A 19728-nucleotide genomic window follows, 5' to 3' on the forward strand; every position below is an offset into this window, starting at 1 on the left:
AAATAAAAAAAAGCAATTTACACGCGTTCATTATTTTGAATTGAATATTTCGAGAAATATTTCGATTAAAGTTATCACTCATTGCTAACTTCAAGGATATTCTACAACTGAATGATACCAACCTGCACCACACTTCAATTCCTTATATTTACACTATAATAATTGTGTACAATAATCGCATTAAATTTATGAAAACTAATGTTAAGATAAGCATATCATTAATAAATGATATCTATGTATAAACCTGAGAACTGTTTGACGTCTTTTATTGCAGTATAAATTCAATTAATGCCAGAGTGTAGCGTGATAGAGATTATTTGGTATTTATTTCACTTGCATTACACAATTGTAAACAATACTAACAGTAATACCGTTCAATAATAATAAAAATGTTATCTGTACGTCATATTTTAAGGTAAGTATTGATATAAATCATGTTAATATTTGCAAACCACAACATTCTTCCTAGAAACTAATATTATCTGTTTTTACAAATATTAGAACGCAAATTATAATACCCAACAAATGGATAAATATTAAATATAATATAGTTAGATTAAGTTCCAATTCATCTTCATCAGATTCATCTGATTCTGATAGCGAAGAGAATACCAAATACCAACAACAAACTAATAAAAGAACTGATAATATTGATGCAGGAAAGAAAAAGGATATTGACTTGTATGATTTAATAGGTCATTTGATTCAAGTAAACATTTTATTTCTTTTGATTTGATAAATATTTGTTTAAAAACATAGTAACTCTACATATTTCTTTTAAAGAAATCACCTTCAAAGGAGATGGATATGAAGATAAATGAAAAGAATAAAGAAAGGAAAGTAGGTAAGCATATTTAATCTAATTCAAAATAATTATATCAATAACATTATATCAATAATTGAAAGTTAATGTTTCATTTTAGAGGAACATATGAAGCAAGCAGCAGAACTACTAACTTCATCAGTTGGTGGAGATAAAGAGAAAATTGTTTCCTCACTGCTATATAGTCTTGCTACTGTGAAAAATAAACAACTTATAGAGGCCACGTATGTATATATAATATTTGTAGAATGAATAATATTTATGTATTATAATATGTCTGTAATGTATTTTATGGCAGCGAATCTCCAAGTTTTGAGTCAAAAAATGAAGTTGATAGATTTAAAAAGGAAAGTAAAATATACAGTAAAAATAAGAGTAGAACTTCAAAGTTTGGAAATTACAAAGATAAATTGAAAACACCAAATCAAATGTCTTTAAGAACACCATCTGTAATTATATCGTTGAAAGAAAAAAGTCAGAACGAAAAGAGTCCAAGACAAAGGACCTTAAAGAAACAAAACTTACGGAAAGAGCAACAACAGCAAGAGGATCTACAAATGCAACAGTCTATAAGTAAACGCAATGAACCATCCATATTTGAAGAATTAAAAGCGAGTCAGTCTGTAATAGGAAGAATGTATAAAAGCCAAAGGATATCTCATAAGAAAGAGAAACTACAAAGTCTACAAGACTACAAGAGTGCTACAACGCCATCAAAACATCAAGTGCAGGAAGGAGAGAAACAACGAGAGCAGAAACAGTCATCAATAATTAAGGAATTATTAGGGAAGCGTAAAACACAATCACAGTTTTTGGACACTGAACTGGCACTATTAAAAAAGGAGAATGAAAAACTAAAAAAATATGAGCCATCCATAAGCAGATCATTGTTGATTAAGCAGTTTAATGTAGAGTTGAATGAAGATGTGGACAAATTGAGTTCGCAATGGAGAAGCATAAAGGATAAAATACATCTAGAAGAAAGGATGACTAGAATTTCGTCTCTACATTGCATATTATTTGATGATGATATGGAAGCAATTAAAGAATGGTTTGGTTCGCATTGTATTATAAAAAGTAAAGACATTTGCTTGTACTTACAATATTGAATTAATTTTAGGGACCAAAATTATATGAGTAAGTATAACAATATTTTTCATGGAATCAATGTGACTTCTCCAAAAACTGTTGAACTTGACACATGGAGCATGTGTGAGAAGAAATATATGGAAGAGCTAATGAAAAAATACCCAGAAAATGGATTTCAAGAAATGATTCAATGGACTGAGGAGGGAAAACTATGGAAGTTCCCTATTGACAATGAACAAGGTACTATTAGGAAAATAGTACATTGTTCTCCATAATATTTTGTTAAATAACATATTTTTAAATTACACAGGAATGGATGAGGAACAGAATGTACATTTCTCAGAGCATGTATTTTTGGAGCGACATTTATCAGGATGGTGTCCAACTACAGGTCCCATACGTCATTTTATGGAATTGGTGTGTGTTGGACTTTCAAAAAATCCATATCTGAAGGTTCAAGAGAAATATGATCACATAATGTGGTACAAAGAATTCTTTGAAAATAAAAATGATTTACTAAAGAAACTAGGGCTTACAGAGATTGCACAAAATAAAGAGAAACAAGCTCAACTAACTCAATAACAATCTTGTCTGTATATATGGAAAAAAGAGAGTGTAATAAAAAAAAATTTGTATAATTAATACTTCCGTGGATTTATTTTGATTAAATCTAGTATTAAATTTAAATAAATAAATGTCGTAAAATAAAGTTTGATGGTTCAATTGCCAAATTTGGAAGAATCTTTTGAAAAGTTATGATTATCGGAAAAAACGCCTGGGAGCGCTGTGGTCTCGATTTTACGTGTTTTAAATCAATATTTAGGTTAAGGTAAACCTGATTCGTGCATGTAAATTTTGGAAAGAAAAATGAGTGAAGCAGAAAATATCGAAGATGGAAATGGATTGCGATCTGATGGCAGGCGTGCTGTAGAATTAAGGCAAATACGTGTAAGAATGGGAGTTTTCGGACAAGCTGATGGAAGTGCTTACATCGAACATGGTAACACTAAAGTTTTAGCAACAGTATACGGGCCACATCAGGTTATGATTCGTCTCTTTATTTATTCTTTCTAAATATCTAAACAAAGAGATTTTCGTGTTTAACGAATTATTTTAATACTTATAGCCACGAGGTTCTACCGGAAGATCTTCGAGCAAGGTTACTAAAGGCATAGTAAATTGTCAATATAGCATGGCAGTGTTTAGTTTGTCTTCCGGAGAACGTAAACGAAAACCGAGAGGCGATAGGAAGTCGCAAGAAAGATCGCTACAATTGAAACATGCTATGGAAGCAATAATACATTTAGAACTATATCCACGATCGCAAATAGATATTTACGTAGAAGTATTGCAAGTAGATGGAAGTGAATACTGTGCGTCTGTAAACGCAGCGACATTGGCTTTAATAGATGCTGGGATTCCCATCAAGGTACCACATAAGGCAAAAAAATCTTTTTATTTCTTTTATTTTAATAAAGTCATTAAGCTAAATTATTTACTTTATAGAATTATGCTGTAGGCTGTACCATAACACTATGTTGTGTAGATGAAGATAAAACATTAGGAACAGGACTATTAGATGCAAATTATATAGAAGAATGTGCTCCTGGTGTTACTTTATCTATTGTTGCTTTGCCAGACAGTGACAGCATATCTAAAGATGGTTTCATAGTGGTAGCTCAAGGAGCAGGGCAACGATTGCATTTATCAAAACTTGAGTCTTTAAAAAAACGAGTTGTGTGCGGTTGTCAGGATATCAAAACCATTTTAGACAATGCTGTAAGGCACCATTTAACAGAACAATCACTTCCTTCCCTTTTTCATGTTACCTCAGACTAGAAGTAATAAAAAGATTTAATACGAAATTATAATTTTATTAACGATATATTTAAATAACTTTTCTTGTAAAATATTTTATAAAACACATTTTGTAAAAAATTAAATTTCTCTTAGAAAAAAAAATTTTTCTCATTGTACACTTTGTGTTTACTCTGTACAAAGTGATCAGTTCTTGAAAATAATTAGTTATTTCCCATGATTCACACTTTAGCACCAGGGTATCTTTCCATAATCATTCCTACTCCCTGCAGTACAGATAATATGCTTGTTGAAAAGAATTTAATTAGCAGAAAAATCATTAACAAAGTTCATTTACCTGCCCACCAGCTGCACAAGCAGCAATCAACCCGAACTGTTGATCTTCTCTGATAAGTCTATTGGCTGTATGAGTTGCTAATCGAACTCCAGTTGCTGCAAATGGATGACCAATCGATAAAGATCCACCCCACGCATTCCATTTATTAAGATCTGGAATTCCCACTTTTGTGGATCTTCCTAAATAGTTCTGTGCAAACCAATCGGAATCCAATGCTTTTAAATTAGATAAAATTTGTCCGGCAAAAGCCTCATGTATTTCCCATACACCTATATCTTTCACACCTAATTTAGCTTTCTCTAATACCTGCAACAAATTTTATATTGAATACACAACATGTTAAATACATACAAATATATATAAAGAGAAAATTTGTAACCTTTGGTATTGCATAAGTTGGCCCTAATAGTAACTGATCGATGGGATCTTGGGAAACATATGTGAAATTTCTTAAATACGCTTTTGGAGTAAGACCCAGTTGAAGAGCTCTTTCTTCTGTCATAATCAAGGCGGCAGATGCTCCATCAGTCAAAAAGGAAGCATTAGCAGCAGTAACTACACCATATGGTTTAACAAAAGCTGGTTTCAATTTTGCTAATTGTTCTAATGTAGAGACACGAATTCCATTATCTTTGTCAATTATTTGGTCCACATTGGGAACTACAAAAAATAGTAAAGTATAATATTGACCAACTATTTTTATTTATTACAATTTAACTGCTATTACCTTTGTAAGGAACTACATCTGTCAAATATCCTTGTTTTTGTGCATTAGCAGCTAACGTATGTGACCGTAATGCATACTCATCTTGTTCCAGCCTTGATACCCCAAATGCTGCAGCTAATCTATCACCACTGTGACCCATTGTTTCCCCACTAGAAAATTCTGCCACGGCAGGCAACTACAAGTATAAAAGAAATATGAAGTACATTCGATACTTGAAATTTAATTTTGTCTCGAGTTGACTCACATCTGGTACAAAATGTTGTGGCCTAATAGTTGAAAGAAGAGACAGCGTTTGTCCAATAGTCTTTGCTTTGTTAGCTTGTAGCATCAAAGATCTCATACGTCGATTGTGTCTAATCGGTATATCAGACATAAATTCAACTCCACCAGCAATGATTACATCGTACACACCACAAGCAATCAAACCCATACCAGTTGTAAGAGCTTGATTGCTACTGATACATGCCATTGTTACCGTATGTGCAGGGGTATGATCGCTATACCCAGCTGCTAGAGCAGCTTCTCTGCCAATATTAGATGTCTTTACTTCTTGCATTACAGTACCATATACTATATATTCAACTATTTCTTTGGGAAAATTAATCTTTTTTTGCAATGACCTAGTAAAAATACATACTATGTTAAAGTTCTATTAACCTTCTTAAACGATGTGATAACATATACTAGGTAACTTACACCAACGAATGCCTTGCAAGATCGTATGACAATAAGTTTTTGTAACTTGTTCCAGATTGTAAGAATGGTGTCCTAACACCATCAATGTACACAATATTCTTAGTAGCATTGTCTTTAGTTGTGTATGATTTATTTACAACTACATTCCAATAATTTGCAGCAGCTCCTGATATACGAAATAATTAATACCCGGCATCAACATAAATAAGTATTTATAACTTTTTTCCCCCAAAACAATTTAAAAACAAATCGGTTCTGTTTTTTAACTATAGCATTTTGTAGTACTAAATATGAAATTATTCCATCGATATCTTCGACACTGTACTTTGTACCCATATTATTGAAAATATCAAATTATATCACGCCTAGACTGTGTTCGATTAAGTAACATTCATTTGAATTCTAAATTGATCGATCGTACCGTATTTAGTAAATCCTTGTTTTGTTGCAATGCTATTTTTCAAGAACGAAAGCATTTTTATAACAATTAATGAATAAACAAAGAATACTTTCTCGTATTTGATCGGTCACTGTATGCGACTGTATGTCGGTTTATTTTTTGGACTAAAAGAAACAGCCATGAAATAGTACAAACTATACGTACGCATACTCACGCCTATTTCTAGTTCACACGTCATTATTGAACGCGCTACACTGTTCACGCGGTAAATTTCAAAGTTGTTTGCCTTTTATAATAAATATGAATTTACGAGAAAAAATTTTATGAAAAAACACCAAGTACTTGTTAAATTAATTAATTGAAATGAGAAAGATCTTTCATATTATGTGAAACAGTTGTACTTACAATAAACTGCGACGTAGTATACGACACACAAAATACAACACTTATTTACCTTGCGGTACCCCCATCTGTACTATACATTTCTACGACACGATCTGAAGTGCCATCGCCAGCGGCGCCACATGGTATCCCCTTTCTCAATTACGCAAGTGCGCAGGCGCAGACATTCTGACAGCTTTTTCCCGCGTATGATCTCGTGTGTACGAACAATTCTCAGAAGTGTAATAACAAAACATTAGTTTAATGCATTTTCAGGATGAGTTTAGTGCGCTCCATTGTGGAACGTGAAAGAGGCTCAGGTGAATCCATTTTAATATATTATAGACTGCAAAAAAATCAACCGAAATTTAAATATCCGTTGATAGGTTATATATGACCCTCATAGCGTCATTGTTCACCAAATTGTCAATTATTATACTTGCACGATCTGCCAGAAATTTTGACATATTATATTGCGTTTCAGAATTCATACGTGATTATGACATCGCATTGTATCGTTTAAAATGCTACCAGGATGATGTTTATCGTGGTATAACACCGAACACGAATGCACTCGATTTTAATCCAGAACCACCAGTTTTCGCGTGCCGTTTTTGTACTACAGAAGGGTACGAACAAATAATTGCCTTAGCGAACGAGGATGGAAAAATTGCAATCCAAGATACTAACGTTAAAGGGGTGTCCAATCAACCATTGGAGGGAACCCAGGTAATAATAAAATGAGTATATCGTTTTTTATGTCGTTTAGCATAAAATCGAGTAAATTAAATTAATATTTCCACATAGAGTATGTAATATAAAACACATTATTAATTGTATACAAACAAAGGCAATTAATTTATTTCTAGGCACATTGTAATGCAATATTTGACGTTGCCTGGATGCCAGGTGAATTAAAATTGGTGACAGCTTCCGGAGATCATAGTGCCAGGTTATGGGATATATCTGGCTCTGAAATAAGACAGGTTGACTATTTTCATGCTCATACAAGGAGCGTTAAAACTGCTGTGTTTCGTTATCAAGATCAAGGTATTTAATTATTTTGTAATAAATGTCAGACATATTTTTAAAAGTATTCATTAACACCAATTTATTTCAGCTGTATTTGCAACAGGGGCCAGGGATGGCTTCATTATGTTGTGGGACATTAGAGCCAACCATCAAGAGCAACGTAAACCTGACAATTGCATTGCTAATGCACATAATATTGTCACCATGAGCAACATAAGACAGCGAAGAGCAATTAATCATGCATCTAGAGCACAAAGTATTACCGGTTTAGCATTTCAAGATGATGTTACTTTATTGTCTTGTGCAGCTGGCGATGGGTAAATTTATTGATATTACCATCCCTTGTAACAAGGATATAGATTACCAACAAATGCTATTTTTATTACAGATTAATAAAGGTGTGGGATTTGCGTAAAAATTATACTGTTCACAAAAAGGAACCTATAGCTAAGCATACAATGAACTATAATGGGCACAGTACAAGAAACGGATTCTCATCACTGTTAATATGTCCAGCCAGAATCACATTGTATGCAAGCTGTATGGATAATGTTATATATGCATATAATATATCATCGTATAATCCCAATCCAAGTAAGATTCATAAAAGTGATGTAGTGATATTAAAGAAACAACTGTTAATGTGTTTTACGCATTAGTTTCAGAATATTACGGGCATCAGAATTGTACATACTATGTTAAGACGTGTTTGAGTGCCGATGGACGTTACATAGCCAGTGGTTCTAGCGATGAACTTGCATATGTATGGCGCACAAATAAACCAGGAGCACCAGTCGTTCAACTATCTGGACATACAGAAGAAGTTACTTGCATTGCATGGTGCAACGTTGGAGAAACTAAAGTACAAATAAATATTTGACCATCAGTTTTTCCGCATTGATTAGCATTAATTACATTTACGTTTATTTCTGTTTTCAGATTGTAACATGTTCTGATGATTCCTGCCACAGAATCTGGAGAGTTGGCTATGAACATAAAATAGATAATGAGGAAGTACAAATACGTGGCCATGCTGAAATTGTTCATGCTAAGAATCCTTTAGAGAATTTAAAATTAGAAACAACACCAACCATTACTCGACGTTGGGTTGCATCCCAGGAACATACTCCAGGATCTGATACCACACCTAGTATGTATTCATGAGACTAGTTATTATTTGATCACATTTTAAATGCTAATTTTTCGTTGCTAGGTGCTACCCCTGGTCCCAGTGATAGTCTCAACCAGACCGAATTTAATCAAACTCATTACAGTCTTAGTAATTCTGTGAAAAGAACTTACTGCCAGATGATGATGGGATCGTGGTCTGAAGGAAAATTCAAATCAATTTTGTCACCAATACACGAAAATAATGAATTCATTGCGAAACGAGCACATTTGGAAAATCGTGGCGCGCGAAGATTATTTAGTCCATATCATGATAATAACCGATTGTACAAGGGCTATGAATCTGACGAGCCAAGCACAAGTTCATTCACTCCAGAGAGTAAGAATGAAATCCTCTTTTCGCCTACGTTGAATCTTCCGAATTTTGTGATTGACGGCACGGCACCACATTTACTTCAAATGTCTCCGGAGAAGTACAAAGAAAACGTTGATTGGTTGACGAGAATACGAAGAGAGAAATTCGAGCATAGATCCGGAAAATCAGTGTCAGAAAAATTAACCGGTGTTACCACAACACCTGCCAGAAGAAATAGCAGATCACGATCCACGGAACCGCAAAAACAAACGAAATTATCTAAAAGTTCGGCTCCCTCTTTATTAAACTTCTTTAAGGTTGCGGGTAAGGATAGTGAAACGAATGCGTGTTGCGATGACGTTAACGGCGTGCCTTCTGCAAAGTCTTGAAAGCAAACTGTCTTTCCTACATGTACTGTATTGTAATTGTTTTATACTTATAGATCTAGAAATTTATTTTATATACCATAGAATTACGTCCAAAACACGGACTAATGAATGTGATGAGAATTTCAGTAAGTTTTGTGAATCAATGCATCTATAATAAAACAGCAACAAATTTCATAATATAGGATGTTTAGGATAACCGTGTAAGTATTACAATATATGTAAAAATAGATTATACATACATACATACATACATACTCAAAAATGTCATGTATAGATGACAATATTATAAAGTACCTTTTATATGAAATAATAAATTATTTTTTATAAAAATATATTATTCAATATGAACGAGAACCACAACTAATAATGTGCTTAATAATAATTTATTTAAATTATACATCACCTTTCTATTAAATCTTTGATTTGGGAGAAAATACTTTAACTGATCGTGAAAGTAATTTAATTTTAACTGATTTTAATTCGTATTCTTCATCATCGATATACAATGTTTTTTCTTTATGTACCTGCAAACAGATTTAATATAAGAATGGTTAAATAAGAATACATTTAAATAATTAAAATTTACTTCTTTTGGTGTTATTTCAATGTCTTTTGCTTCTAATATCTGCTTATACAATAATTTGTTGTCATTCTCTTGCTTCCATCCTTCAAGCACAAAAAAGAAGTACCCAGTATCTTTTGGACCTATGTTACAAATATAGCTGTCATTCTTATAAAAACAACATATTGTATCTTCTCAATTACCTATTTTTAATTTCAAAGATGACTGTTGTGACAAATCTTCCGATTTCTCTATGTTGGAACTTTCTATATGTAGTTCGTTCGTTGATATAGGTAATTCATAAGAAATACCACATTGTTCATTTACTATTTTACTATAATCAATCATTGGTATGCTTGGTCTTTTCGGAAGGAATGCATGCCACCACCTCTTATTTGTGCTGATAATATCAGAGCGATGGCAACGAGAACAGCCATCACAAGGATTGGTATATTTTATTACTGCGTCACAGTTCCAATTTAACTTCTCTTTATATCCATTCAGTATATAAGTTGCGTATCTGTCATAAGAATAACGTAAATGAAAAACTTTAAAATTATCAATGGTCTAAAAATATCTGTACTTACTTTCGTAAGGGTCCCCAATACCAATATTTTTTAGCAATAGTGTGTGCATCTTTCCATGCACCCCATTCAATTGTGCCCATAGCATAAATTGGTTTCACTGGTTCTTCAGAATTTTCCTTAAATCAAGTATGTTCCATGTATTTCAATATATTATATATACAATTTATTAAATGTTCTACAAGTATTAAACATACTTCAATGGGTTCAACTTCAATCATATCCATCAATTTGGAGTTCTCACTTATAATTGCCATTGTAGCTTCTATTAACTGTCTTACATCGGATAAATTATCATACTTATGATACATAGACTTTGCTACTCTATTTACTTGTCCTAAAGGTAAAATACCAATAGGACATTGTTTGACTGAATTGATATCAGAATTACATTTCCTAACTAATCCTGTTAAAACATCAGACAAGGTGCCATCTCCTCCTGCTACTATGATGGCATCAGTTGGTGTATCCAAGTTCATTATAATTTTCCTAGCTTCATTTTCTGACTTGGTTTGTATTACTGTTACAGCTATTCCTGCTAAGTGCAATAATGGTTCACAGTAGTTTGTAAATAACTTTTTAGCTTTCCTATAAATAAAAGCAGTTGTTAATAATCAAATGATCAATGAATATTTTATCGGTGTATGAAACACAAACCCTTTCTTGGCATTTGGATTTAAAATGACTGTTACATGTCGATGTTTTGTCTGTGTTTGACATGGAGCATCACCATACTGTGATGCAGTTTCACAGTATTGCCTCATTAATTGTTCTGTCCTGAAACAAATAGAATAATTCTAATAATATCGACAAAAGTAAAATCATCATTATATCAATTAAAAGCATGGCAAAAATTATTTTGTAACAGAAGACTGTATCTCACTCGAACGCATCTTTACTGTACGAAACACCATAAGACAAAGCTGCAGCTCCAACGACAGATTTTTTCCAATTATTTCTTATGCTTTGAAAAAACTTGAATATCTTTGCCATTTTTTGGAGCTTCTATTTCCACATCAGTTTGTATTTTTATAATTCAATAAGAAACTTTCCTATCTAAATCATCATGTCTGGGTTAGATTAAATTTATGTCTTCTTCTGTAAAATTCTTCTTAAAATACGATTCAATTGTTTAATTTGCTTTACGAATTATCAAAATAACGTTACATTAAAAAAATATTGTATCAACATATTTTTTCAGGTCAAAATCACCGTGGTCAAAATACGTCGATAATTGTTCATTCTAAGATACCACAATATGTACCACGTGCTTTTGACGATTTAGTATGCGTGTGGTGTTTGTGTTACAGCATTTTAAATACCATGAAAAGACTACACAGGTTTACTAAACAGGATTTCACAGTTTATACAGCAAACTGTATAAGCAGTAAATAACGAACTATTTAAATATAAAAGAGTACATAAAAAATGAAATAATATTTAAATGTACCAATCAGAAATTATGAACAGTCTAGGTCTAGTTCTTTTAGTATAAATAGTAGCGGGTGCAACATTCTGTATTCGAGACATTCGAGATTATTCGAGACGTAGCTTTTTCGTCTATTACGTATGTATTTTTAAATTGCAGAAATAGCATCATTATCAACAGTTTCAAATCATTTCGTTGATCATTGAACTTTGTTTCATCATTGACGAACAAATAGTTAATAGCAACAATATTCATAAGTACCAGCCATTTGGTTAGATAAATATTACATATTTTTAAACGAATACATACATGCGTAGATACTAGATTTATATAACATGTAAGTGTGTGAATATTTTATTCGTATTTTTGAACCTAACATTCGATATAGGAAAGTGACAGGTCAGTTGAATAGGTCTGTATGGTAGTATGTATGCGATGTTTTGATATTGCATTCGCTGATGGTTATGTATATATAAGTACATACATTGTACATTGTAAAATGCAACAAAATTCGTAAGATTTATAGTTGGGTCAAGATTTCGGAAATGTTATAATATCTTTGCTCGACTATGTCCGTGCTACGTAACAATACAAATTAAGTGTAATTTTAGATGCAACGAGCTGCGCAAATCGGATTTACACTATAAATACATGTACTTTATCGAACTTTCCCGTTTACGTTTTTATTATTTGATTTATCTCATATAATTATATACGTGTACAATGCTGCTTATATATTTTACAATTATTCTTTTTTCAAACTGCAATATTTTAAATTATATTGGTTTATTTTTGTAACCCCAATTAATATTAAAAATAAAATGATTAATTTTAAAAGTTTTCGTCTGCGTTCATAGATAATGATACTATACAAAATTGAAAGAATAATAACTCAAATGAAATGAGTGCTGGTTGGAAGGATGATGAAGTTGGTATAAATGAAACAGACGTAACATATAAAACAGTGGAAATGTCAAATGAAACTCAATTTGAAAACAAAACAGTGCAACAAAATGATAAAGGCAGAAAAAGTGTCTCTGAAGGAAATGAGAATAAAGAATTGGCTATTGTCGATTCAGCCATGTTAACGGAACCATCCACTTCACAAGACAGTATTTTGCCTTTTTTCATTGATAATGGATCAACCTCTGGAGAACAAAATGAAACTGAGGGGTGCATTAGCAAAGGTATTATCAAAGTTTCATGTACATTATGTTCTAAATTCATTATAACAGATGCAATTTTACTCTACTTGATGAATAGACAATAGCAATGGAGTCTCAATGGAAAATCTTGAAAATAATTCAGATGAAGATTCTAGTAGACAGAGGCTGATTCAAGCTTCATCCAGTTCATCGATGTCTGAAGATGATAGTATGGACAGTACTGCAGAATCTTACTCTATTGGTCAACTAATAGACAATAATAGTGAAATTTCAATGGAATATCTTGGAGACAGTTCAGATGAAGATTCTAGTGGACAGATGGCCGAAGTGTATAGTCCATGCCTTAAATCCAGGCAGGACTATATAAGGTTCTTTGATGCTTATTCCAATATGGAACGTGAGATCCGCTTTGACAATGAAGGTATACTTTTTTGTTAAACATAAATGTATTAATAAGAATACTTTTAAAAATAAAATTCTGGCTTGTTTTAAAACAGCTAGGCCGAAGCACAAGTGGTTCGTGATACCAGAGCTTACTTCTCGCGAACGAGGTTGCAATCCGTTATTTCATCGGAACTGTTATGGTTCCTTACATGTTGCGGAACGTCTGGAACTTACGCATAGACTCGATGAACATCAGGTGCTTCTATTTAATGAAAAGAGAAACATGAACTCTATTACAAAAGATTGAATCTACTAATATGAAGTATTCTTACAGGGCTGCGTGAATGGCTTAAATTTTAATCAGGAAGGTAATCTACTGGCCAGTTGTTCTGATGATTTAACTGTGATTATATGGGACTGGGCAGTAGGAAAGAAACGCCACATTTTTGATACGGGTCATACAAGTAATGTTTTTCAGGTATCTGCAAATTTATATTAATTAAATTATAATGTAATGTATTGTAATTGTACTGTACTATATTTCTCATCTTAAATGTTTAGTCCAAGTGGTTACCGTTCAACGTAGAATTTTTAATGACGTGTGCTCGTGACGGTCAAGTACGACTATTAGATATCAATCGTGGTGCATCCCGTAACCTTGCAACTCATAGTGCACCAGCTCATAAACTAGATATTCATCCCGACACGCCACATGTCGTTTTATCTGCCGGCGAAGATGCTAAAGTGCTGTCTATTGATGTTAGGGATAATAAAGCAACGGAGTATGTTACCATTTAAATAATCCTTTTAAGTAGTTAGTCCTCCTTCACAATATATACGAGGTTGTTTGTGCAGATTAACAGTGGTGAGAGATGGTATCTACAATGTAAGATTGCATAGCGTTCAGTCGCATCCTATGAACAGCAACGAATTTTGTGTTGGTGGAGTTGCACCTGAAGTTAGAATTTACGATCGACGAAAAGCATCCACACCGCTGCATAAACTTTGTCCTGCACATCTAGTGTAGTATTTGAATTTTTACACTCTGTAGAACTTTTTTGCTATTCACGTTTAACTAATTCGTTCTATACTTCAGATTGAAAGTTACGAAAACGTGCCCGTGACTTGTGCTGTATATAATTATAACGGAACTGAAATTCTGGCAAGTTATACCAATGAGTTGATATACTTGTTTGATGCTGTCTCACCAAAACTTGGAGATTTTGTGCATAGTTATGATGGCCATACTAATATTATTACTGGTATATTATGTAATATAATTGAGTAGTTACACGCATGTACGCTTAATACTTAAAAATACTTTATTTATGTATTCTATAGTAAAAGGTGTCGCTTTCTTCGGACCAAAAAGTGAATTTGTTATATCTGGATCAGATTGTAGAGATATATTTGTTTGGGATAAGGAAACTGAAGTGATTATCAATTCGATGCGTGGAAACAAACGAGGAGTCGTACGTACCTTCATCAATTTAGTAAAGTTATAACTGAATGATAGATACATATTTAATATTTTTCTAACAGACAAATTGTTTGGAAACTCATCCTCATATTCCCGTTCTTGCTACAAGTGGGATAAGGTATGATGTGAAGATATGGGCCCCATCCAATGACCATCCTACCATTTTCGAACACTTTGATACTGAATTTATGGGGCGAAAAGTATAGAATACGAAGAGCATACTTTTATAAGTTATAGTAGAAGAAGTATCGATTGGCGAATATAACTCGATAACGTCTTGTTTAATACTGAAGATTCATTTATATCATGGAATAGTGTATTCAAAATAGTGATACTCATGGGAATGACGACGATAATAACGTTAGAGATAGTCATCCACATAGAACAAAAAGACTGCAACGTTCTCCATACAAGAGGTATTGAATGAAACGTTTTGCTTTTCGTAAAATTAACATCTGCACGATATTTTGATGAATGATAAAACATTAAAATTATAGTAAAGAAACATAAATTAAACAGTTTCTTGATTTATTCTTTTTTACCAGTTTAGTAACTTATATATGTTGTATACATCACTTCTTCTTCTTCTTATTAATAATACTCTTGTAGTTCTAAGGACTAGCGTACGGACTGTTGTTAAGAACGTGTACAATATTAAGTGGTGATAAGGAACAAGACAGTTACATTTACTAAATTTTTACTCGATATACACGTTCATTTTTGCTCGATAATTCAAGTAAAAAATTTGAACTATCTTTGAACGAGTTGTTTAGTAATTATTAGTTTTGTAATCCTAGTGTGTACATTTAATTATTGTGAATAAAAATGCATTAAGCGGTTTCACAAAAGTGTTTAAAATTGTCACTAATTCTTTCATATATTAAAATATTTATTTGCCCTGGATAACCAGCTTAAGGTACAGTAATACATTGCTTTTAGATGATTTTTAAGTATAAGTAAAAGTAATTACGTAAAATAACGTTAGTCTGAAATATGGAAATGTAATGTATTGCCTATTAAATGTGTAACATGAAATAAAACATTTTAAAAAGGACAAAAACGTGTTTTAAAAGATACCAATTGCATGAGCAAGAGCAGCATATATATGCAATGTTGTGGTACCTATGATAAAAGTAGTAACAGCTTTAACAATAAGTGTCAACCATGGGCCAGTTAGGAAAAGTGTAGTTAGGAAGTCCAAGATGAGTGATCTATAAATTGTGAGCACAAGCATACCAATGACTACAGGAACCAAACCACGTTTTAGATCGTGCCTTGACCACAACCACACAAGTGTTGCTGTTGTAATATGCTGCACCTATGCAGTAGAAATAAAATATATAAACCAGGATGTTACTGAACATAGAATTTAGCAATTTTGATACTTACTAAATTAATGTTAGATTCAAGACTCTCTTGAATGTATTTCCAATCAAATTCTGCTCCCCTAGCACCAACCCACAATAAGAGGAATCTCGTTAGAAGTACCTCTGCTCCAGCCCATCCAATTCCAGCTGTTAAAACTTTTGCGTGTCCTTTACCAGGAATACTGTTTAGTACCAGAAGGATTCCTACTAAATCAGCTAAGTCTATGGAAGATTTTAAAAACTCCTGAAAAGTAATGTCATTGAGATTCAATAGAACTTAAAAGAAACAGAATAAAAATACGTACGCCTACTAAATCAAAGCCTCCTTCCCCCACAGTATCAGCTGTAGGAAAGAATGTGGCGAATGCCAGCATTTTTACTAGTTGTGTGAAAATGTAAATACCTCCTGCTTGAATGCATTTCCAAAAAGCTCCGTATTCAGACCTGAAAATTTATAGACAAGAATCATCATAATACGTTTTCGTTTAAGAAGCATAGCCGCAATTACAATTAGGTTAGAAAGTTCTTAATCCTACTTACAAGCCAGAATATTTGTAGGTGAGGTAATATGGAACATAAACTAAAGCTAAACAGTTTCCAAAATGATATAGTGTCATTATTTCGATAGTATTATGTTAGCTTAATTGGCATATCATAAATTATGCCAGTGATGTCCACGGGAGAGAAAGACATCAGGGACCCCTCCCGCGCCGGTTTCCCCTTCCAAGCACCCATTTTTCTGACCAGGCAAAAATACAAATTACACATTACTTGGTTGTGAAATAGTAGCGCCTCTTCTGGTGAAATTAAAAATCTCCGTTTAGGGTTTATACAGCGCCAATTAGTAAATGGCAAAATGCTGAAACTGGTAGGCAAAATTACCGACAGTCGATTTTGGATAATAGTTTGAGCGTTTTGCCATTTACTAATTGGCGCTGTATGGACCTTGGACGGAGCTTCAGCTTTTCTCCACAAGAGGCGTCACAATCGCCCACGCGTGCATAATGCACGGTTGCTTACAAACATTAATTATGCCAAAATTAGGCAACAGAAAAGTAAATCAAGGACACAGAACTGTTCAGGAGAATCTGCTGCATCGATATAATGTAAATGAAAAACGTAGCAAATTTAATTAATTAACATAATAGTTAATTAAGCTTTAAAGAGGAATTTTCCTCGTGTCTCATTCATGGAAATACATAATTTTTAAAAAAATTATAAATATCCACAATTATATGAAATTCTGAGATAAACATTAATACACGGGATCATTATGAACATTTTCAGACTAAGAATATTAATTTTCTGCTATATTCAAAATTCACGAGTTATTTAATTTTTCAAATATACCCGCTCACAGGTATAAAGGGCGCGCCTTTCAACTTCAATTAATGTTTGATCAATAATGTTTATCACAAAGCTGCCAGTGTTTTTCTTTAACCAGTTCATAAAATTTCAGAATTATGGTGAGATTAACTACAGAGTACATCGAGAAAAAATTTTCACAAGCATTATTGAGCAAATCTCTCAGTAAAAAAGTGAAGAAATGGGAATTGTATAATACTACTCACTTGCGTATGAACAATATGTTTATAAGCAACATTGTAAGAAATCTTTGAGACAGAAGAGTAACAATCCTAAATTAAATATTAATTTTAATTAACGCATGATTCTTCTGTTGTAGGGCAATTTTAATGATTATAAGAACCTGAAAGTAATATATTTGCAAAATAATAACATATCAACCATAGAAAACTTACATTTCGCCTCCAATCTGACTCATCTTTATTTGCAACATAATACTATCAGGAAAATTGAAAATTTAGACTCGTTTGACAAGCTTCAAGTACTCTACTTAGGATATAACAATATAGTTGTAGTGGAAGGGCTCGAAGGTTCAAGAAACTTAACTGTATTAGATATAGAAAATCAAAAGCTGAGTCTTGGAGAATCATTGTGCTTTGATCCACGAAGTATTCATACTTTATCTGTAAGTGGTCGATTATAATAATGTTATGCGAAGTTATATATAAAAACCTTTTGTTACATTCTTTTCAGACTTGCCTGCAAGTACTCAACATTTCTGGTAACAAAATGACGTCTCTAAAAGACATCAAGAGTTTACATAAATTAGAGAGTTTAGACGCCAGAAATAATTTATTGGAAGATATCGACGATCTCACCGAGACCATAAGTACCTTAATCTCGTTGAAAGACTTGTCTTTGCAAGGCAATCCTGTAACTCTGTGTTACAGATACAAAGAAAACCTGATCGCAAATAATGATACAATAAGTGTGTTTATTGCTAAGCTGTTTTATTTTAGATCTATGATTTATACTTATAGATATTATATATATTCACAGGAAACTTCAATGGGAAAACGGTTACGGATGTATGCCGATGTTTTATGAAAAGATTCAAGATAGAGAAACATCTCTACCGCAAAAAGATGTCTTCTAGAATTACATTGGATGAAGATATTACAAGTAAATCTTTTAATTAGATTCTTTACACGTTATGGATATAGTTTTGTCACCGTAATTTGTTTCCTAGGTTCATTGAATCTACCACTAGCACTGAAGAAATCAATATCAAGGGCAATGTTCCAGCATCCAGGTCCAAGATTATCTGTTACAATTTCGTCAGCCATTAACGAAATGCAACCACAAACGTTTCCATCGTGGAAAATAGGTATAACGTGAGGAACCAATTAATATATATATATATATTTCATATGTTAACTCTAGTGTTTTAATTCATTTAGCGCCAGGTACAAAAACTATACGACACGGCCACATGACACCAAGGCCATTCTGGAGCAACGTAATTAAAACCAAACAGCCTCACGTTGTACGGTCGTTGTCAAAGAGCAAAACTATTAAATTACCACCAATCACACTGTCTCCCACCATCAAATAAATGAACAGTTTTTTGTGTAACATTCAATACATTTGTCATTATTAACTTTCATAACGTTACAACAACAAATTATACATATATGCATGCAAAGAAACAGATTCTTTCGATTATATGTGTCCTTATTTATTAATATTCTTGTTTAGAAAATTACTTATAATCCATTGTATTATTTTCATTCGGGTTTAGTCACTTTATATATATATATACTATTAAATAATTGCCACATGAACTATCTCGTCAATGCCTGCATGCTGGAAAGTCTTGTACAAAGCAAACATAAAAATCTACAAAAGAAACTGCGCTGAACAAAAATACGTGGCGAAATATGCAATAAGCTGAAGGCAAACTAATTACAACGACATTTTGTACAACTTTCTAGCACTAAGGCGATACTTGTATAATCGAATGTGCATATAACGTAACAAAATTTTTTTAATACTTGAACTAAAAGTACATTAAAGTTCATGCGGGTGAAAACAACTATTTCATTTAAATATAACGAATACGTGCATAGTACCTAAAACCCAGACCTGGCGCAGGGATCATTATGATATTATAAAACTATAACATTACGTTATCACTGAATAAACAACAGAAATATCAAAGTACAAAATACTATTAACTACATTTGTACACTGCTTGAAGGTTTATGTACATTATA

At 32.7% G+C, this 19728-nt stretch overlaps 8 protein-coding genes across 21 annotated transcripts; 5 read left to right on the plus strand and 3 right to left on the minus strand.

Moving 5' to 3' along the window:
- Positions 1–102: 102 nt before the first annotated feature.
- On the plus strand, positions 103–2554 carry mRpS31 (mitochondrial ribosomal protein S31). Of its 3 annotated transcripts, XM_076518360.1 has the most exons (7): positions 103–415; positions 502–709; positions 784–844; positions 924–1047; positions 1122–1874; positions 1944–2152; positions 2223–2554. In XM_076518360.1, exons 1-7 carry the CDS (start codon positions 390–392, stop codon positions 2492–2494), a joined length of 1653 nt encoding a protein of 550 aa, XP_076374475.1. In that variant the 5' UTR covers positions 103–389; the 3' UTR covers positions 2495–2554. The 3 variants fall into 3 exon arrangements, with proteins under 3 accessions (XP_076374475.1, XP_076374476.1, XP_076374477.1); XM_076518361.1 differs by lacking the exon at positions 103–415 and having other exon boundaries at positions 557–695; XM_076518362.1 differs by lacking the exon at positions 103–415 and having other exon boundaries at positions 652–709; positions 784–840.
- An 81-nt stretch (positions 2555–2635) lies between these two features.
- Ski6 (exosome complex component Ski6) lies at positions 2636–3777 on the plus strand. Its single transcript, XM_033471304.2, has 3 exons — positions 2636–2953; positions 3039–3341; positions 3419–3777. Exons 1-3 carry the CDS (start codon positions 2780–2782, stop codon positions 3749–3751), a joined length of 810 nt encoding a protein of 269 aa, XP_033327195.1. The 5' UTR covers positions 2636–2779; the 3' UTR covers positions 3752–3777.
- Mtpbeta (mitochondrial trifunctional protein beta subunit) lies at positions 3766–6071 on the minus strand. The gene is made up of 7 exons (XM_033471301.2): positions 5912–6071; positions 5491–5656; positions 5039–5414; positions 4795–4969; positions 4447–4727; positions 4068–4373; positions 3766–3996 (listed from the first exon to the last, which is right to left on the minus strand). Exons 1-7 carry the CDS (start codon positions 5964–5966, stop codon positions 3952–3954), a joined length of 1404 nt encoding a protein of 467 aa, XP_033327192.2. The 5' UTR covers positions 5967–6071; the 3' UTR covers positions 3766–3951.
- A 365-nt stretch (positions 6072–6436) lies between these two features.
- l(2)dtl (WD40 domain-containing protein denticleless) lies at positions 6437–9505 on the plus strand. The gene is made up of 8 exons (XM_033471293.2): positions 6437–6591; positions 6756–7000; positions 7141–7321; positions 7392–7620; positions 7692–7897; positions 7963–8165; positions 8243–8453; positions 8517–9505. Exons 1-8 carry the CDS (start codon positions 6549–6551, stop codon positions 9173–9175), a joined length of 1977 nt encoding a protein of 658 aa, XP_033327184.1. The 5' UTR covers positions 6437–6548; the 3' UTR covers positions 9176–9505.
- Mulk (acylglycerol kinase-like protein Mulk) lies at positions 7356–12358 on the minus strand. 6 transcript variants are annotated; one of them, XM_076518365.1, is made up of 8 exons: positions 11205–11579; positions 10979–11098; positions 10519–10909; positions 10325–10440; positions 9941–10257; positions 9762–9880; positions 9579–9699; positions 7356–8109 (listed from the first exon to the last, which is right to left on the minus strand). In XM_076518365.1, the coding sequence occupies exons 1-7, from the start codon at positions 11312–11314 to the stop codon at positions 9586–9588; spliced, it is 1287 nt and encodes a 428-aa protein (XP_076374480.1). In that variant the 5' UTR covers positions 11315–11579; the 3' UTR covers positions 7356–8109; positions 9579–9585. The 6 variants fall into 6 exon arrangements, with proteins under 6 accessions (XP_076374480.1, XP_076374483.1, XP_076374482.1 ...); XM_076518368.1 differs by lacking the exons at positions 7356–8109; positions 11205–11579 and adding an exon at positions 12235–12358 and having other exon boundaries at positions 9540–9699; XM_076518367.1 differs by lacking the exons at positions 7356–8109; positions 11205–11579 and adding an exon at positions 12060–12082 and having other exon boundaries at positions 9540–9699.
- Positions 11765–15628, plus strand: LOC117220877 (DDB1- and CUL4-associated factor 8). 5 transcript variants are annotated; one of them, XM_033471297.2, is made up of 10 exons: positions 11765–11888; positions 12608–12937; positions 13014–13337; positions 13414–13556; positions 13635–13778; positions 13862–14082; positions 14156–14321; positions 14397–14562; positions 14642–14772; positions 14843–15628. In XM_033471297.2, exons 2-10 carry the CDS (start codon positions 12652–12654, stop codon positions 14984–14986), a joined length of 1725 nt encoding a protein of 574 aa, XP_033327188.2. In that variant the 5' UTR covers positions 11765–11888; positions 12608–12651; the 3' UTR covers positions 14987–15628. The 5 variants fall into 5 exon arrangements, with proteins under 5 accessions (XP_033327188.2, XP_033327189.2, XP_033327185.2 ...); XM_033471294.2 differs by lacking the exon at positions 11765–11888 and adding an exon at positions 11952–12087; XM_033471296.2 differs by lacking the exon at positions 11765–11888 and adding an exon at positions 12042–12149.
- A 20-nt stretch (positions 15629–15648) lies between these two features.
- On the minus strand, positions 15649–16889 carry LOC117220883 (BOS complex subunit TMEM147). Its single transcript, XM_033471305.2, has 4 exons — positions 16688–16889; positions 16453–16591; positions 16170–16391; positions 15649–16098 (listed from the first exon to the last, which is right to left on the minus strand). The coding sequence occupies exons 1-4, from the start codon at positions 16762–16764 to the stop codon at positions 15847–15849; spliced, it is 690 nt and encodes a 229-aa protein (XP_033327196.2). The 5' UTR covers positions 16765–16889; the 3' UTR covers positions 15649–15846.
- Positions 16890–17124: 235 nt separating this feature from the next.
- Positions 17125–19094, plus strand: LOC117220784 (uncharacterized). Of its 3 annotated transcripts, none has more exons than XM_033471071.2 (7): positions 17125–17253; positions 17607–17751; positions 17832–18137; positions 18206–18440; positions 18512–18634; positions 18702–18839; positions 18913–19094. In XM_033471071.2, the coding sequence occupies exons 2-7, from the start codon at positions 17611–17613 to the stop codon at positions 19065–19067; spliced, it is 1098 nt and encodes a 365-aa protein (XP_033326962.2). In that variant the 5' UTR covers positions 17125–17253; positions 17607–17610; the 3' UTR covers positions 19068–19094. The 3 variants fall into 3 exon arrangements, with proteins under 3 accessions (XP_033326962.2, XP_076374537.1, XP_076374536.1); XM_076518422.1 differs by lacking the exon at positions 17125–17253 and adding an exon at positions 17294–17507; XM_076518421.1 differs by lacking the exon at positions 17125–17253 and having other exon boundaries at positions 17557–17751.
- Positions 19095–19728: the final 634 nt, after the last annotated feature.

The sequence above is a fragment of the Megalopta genalis genome, chromosome 2 (assembly GCF_051020955.1).
Source record: "Megalopta genalis isolate 19385.01 chromosome 2, iyMegGena1_principal, whole genome shotgun sequence".
Lineage (NCBI taxonomy): Eukaryota > Metazoa > Arthropoda > Insecta > Hymenoptera > Halictidae > Megalopta > Megalopta genalis.

Excerpts from the sequence above, each read along its gene's own strand:
- Mtpbeta (XM_033471301.2), bottom strand. The coding sequence starts at position 5,966 with ATGCTTTCGTTCTTGAAAAATAGCATTGCAACAAAACAAGGATTTACT. Across the intron at positions 5,415-5,490 it reads CTTGCAAGGCATTCGTTGGT|GTCATTGCAAAAAAAGATTA; the intron begins GTAAGTTACCTA and ends TATTTTTACTAG. Across the intron at positions 3,997-4,067 it reads CTTGTGCAGCTGGTGGGCAG|GGAGTAGGAATGATTATGGA; the intron begins GTAAATGAACTT and ends TCTGTACTGCAG.
- LOC117220877 (XM_033471297.2), top strand. The coding sequence starts at position 12,652 with ATGAGTGCTGGTTGGAAGGATGATGAAGTTGGTATAAATGAAACAGAC. Across the intron at positions 13,338-13,413 it reads GATCCGCTTTGACAATGAAG|CTAGGCCGAAGCACAAGTGG; the intron begins GTATACTTTTTT and ends GTTTTAAAACAG. Across the intron at positions 14,083-14,155 it reads AGGGATAATAAAGCAACGGA|ATTAACAGTGGTGAGAGATG; the intron begins GTATGTTACCAT and ends TTGTTTGTGCAG.
- LOC117220784 (XM_033471071.2), top strand. The coding sequence starts at position 17,611 with ATGGTGAGATTAACTACAGAGTACATCGAGAAAAAATTTTCACAAGCA. Across the intron at positions 17,752-17,831 it reads ATATGTTTATAAGCAACATT|GGCAATTTTAATGATTATAA; the intron begins GTAAGAAATCTT and ends CTTCTGTTGTAG. Across the intron at positions 18,635-18,701 it reads ATTGGATGAAGATATTACAA|GTTCATTGAATCTACCACTA; the intron begins GTAAATCTTTTA and ends TTTGTTTCCTAG.
- Ski6 (XM_033471304.2), top strand. The coding sequence starts at position 2,780 with ATGAGTGAAGCAGAAAATATCGAAGATGGAAATGGATTGCGATCTGAT. Across the intron at positions 2,954-3,038 it reads CAGTATACGGGCCACATCAG|CCACGAGGTTCTACCGGAAG; the intron begins GTTATGATTCGT and ends TAATACTTATAG. Across the intron at positions 3,342-3,418 it reads ATGCTGGGATTCCCATCAAG|AATTATGCTGTAGGCTGTAC; the intron begins GTACCACATAAG and ends TTTACTTTATAG.
- mRpS31 (XM_076518360.1), top strand. The coding sequence starts at position 390 with ATGTTATCTGTACGTCATATTTTAAG. Across the intron at positions 845-923 it reads GAATAAAGAAAGGAAAGTAG|AGGAACATATGAAGCAAGCA; the intron begins GTAAGCATATTT and ends GTTTCATTTTAG. Across the intron at positions 1,048-1,121 it reads AAACAACTTATAGAGGCCAC|CGAATCTCCAAGTTTTGAGT; the intron begins GTATGTATATAT and ends ATTTTATGGCAG.
- Mulk (XM_076518365.1), bottom strand. The coding sequence starts at position 11,314 with ATGGCAAAGATATTCAAGTTTTTTCAAAGCATAAGAAATAATTGGAAA. Across the intron at positions 11,099-11,204 it reads TACAGTAAAGATGCGTTCGA|GACAGAACAATTAATGAGGC; the intron begins GTGAGATACAGT and ends TATTTGTTTCAG. Across the intron at positions 10,441-10,518 it reads TTGAAGTTGAACCCATTGAA|GAAAATTCTGAAGAACCAGT; the intron begins GTATGTTTAATA and ends ACTTGATTTAAG.
- LOC117220883 (XM_033471305.2), bottom strand. The coding sequence starts at position 16,764 with ATGACACTATATCATTTTGGAAACTGTTTAGCTTTAGTTTATGTTCCA. Across the intron at positions 16,592-16,687 it reads ACCTACAAATATTCTGGCTT|GTCTGAATACGGAGCTTTTT; the intron begins GTAAGTAGGATT and ends ATAAATTTTCAG. Across the intron at positions 16,392-16,452 it reads GAGGCTTTGATTTAGTAGGC|GAGTTTTTAAAATCTTCCAT; the intron begins GTACGTATTTTT and ends ATTACTTTTCAG.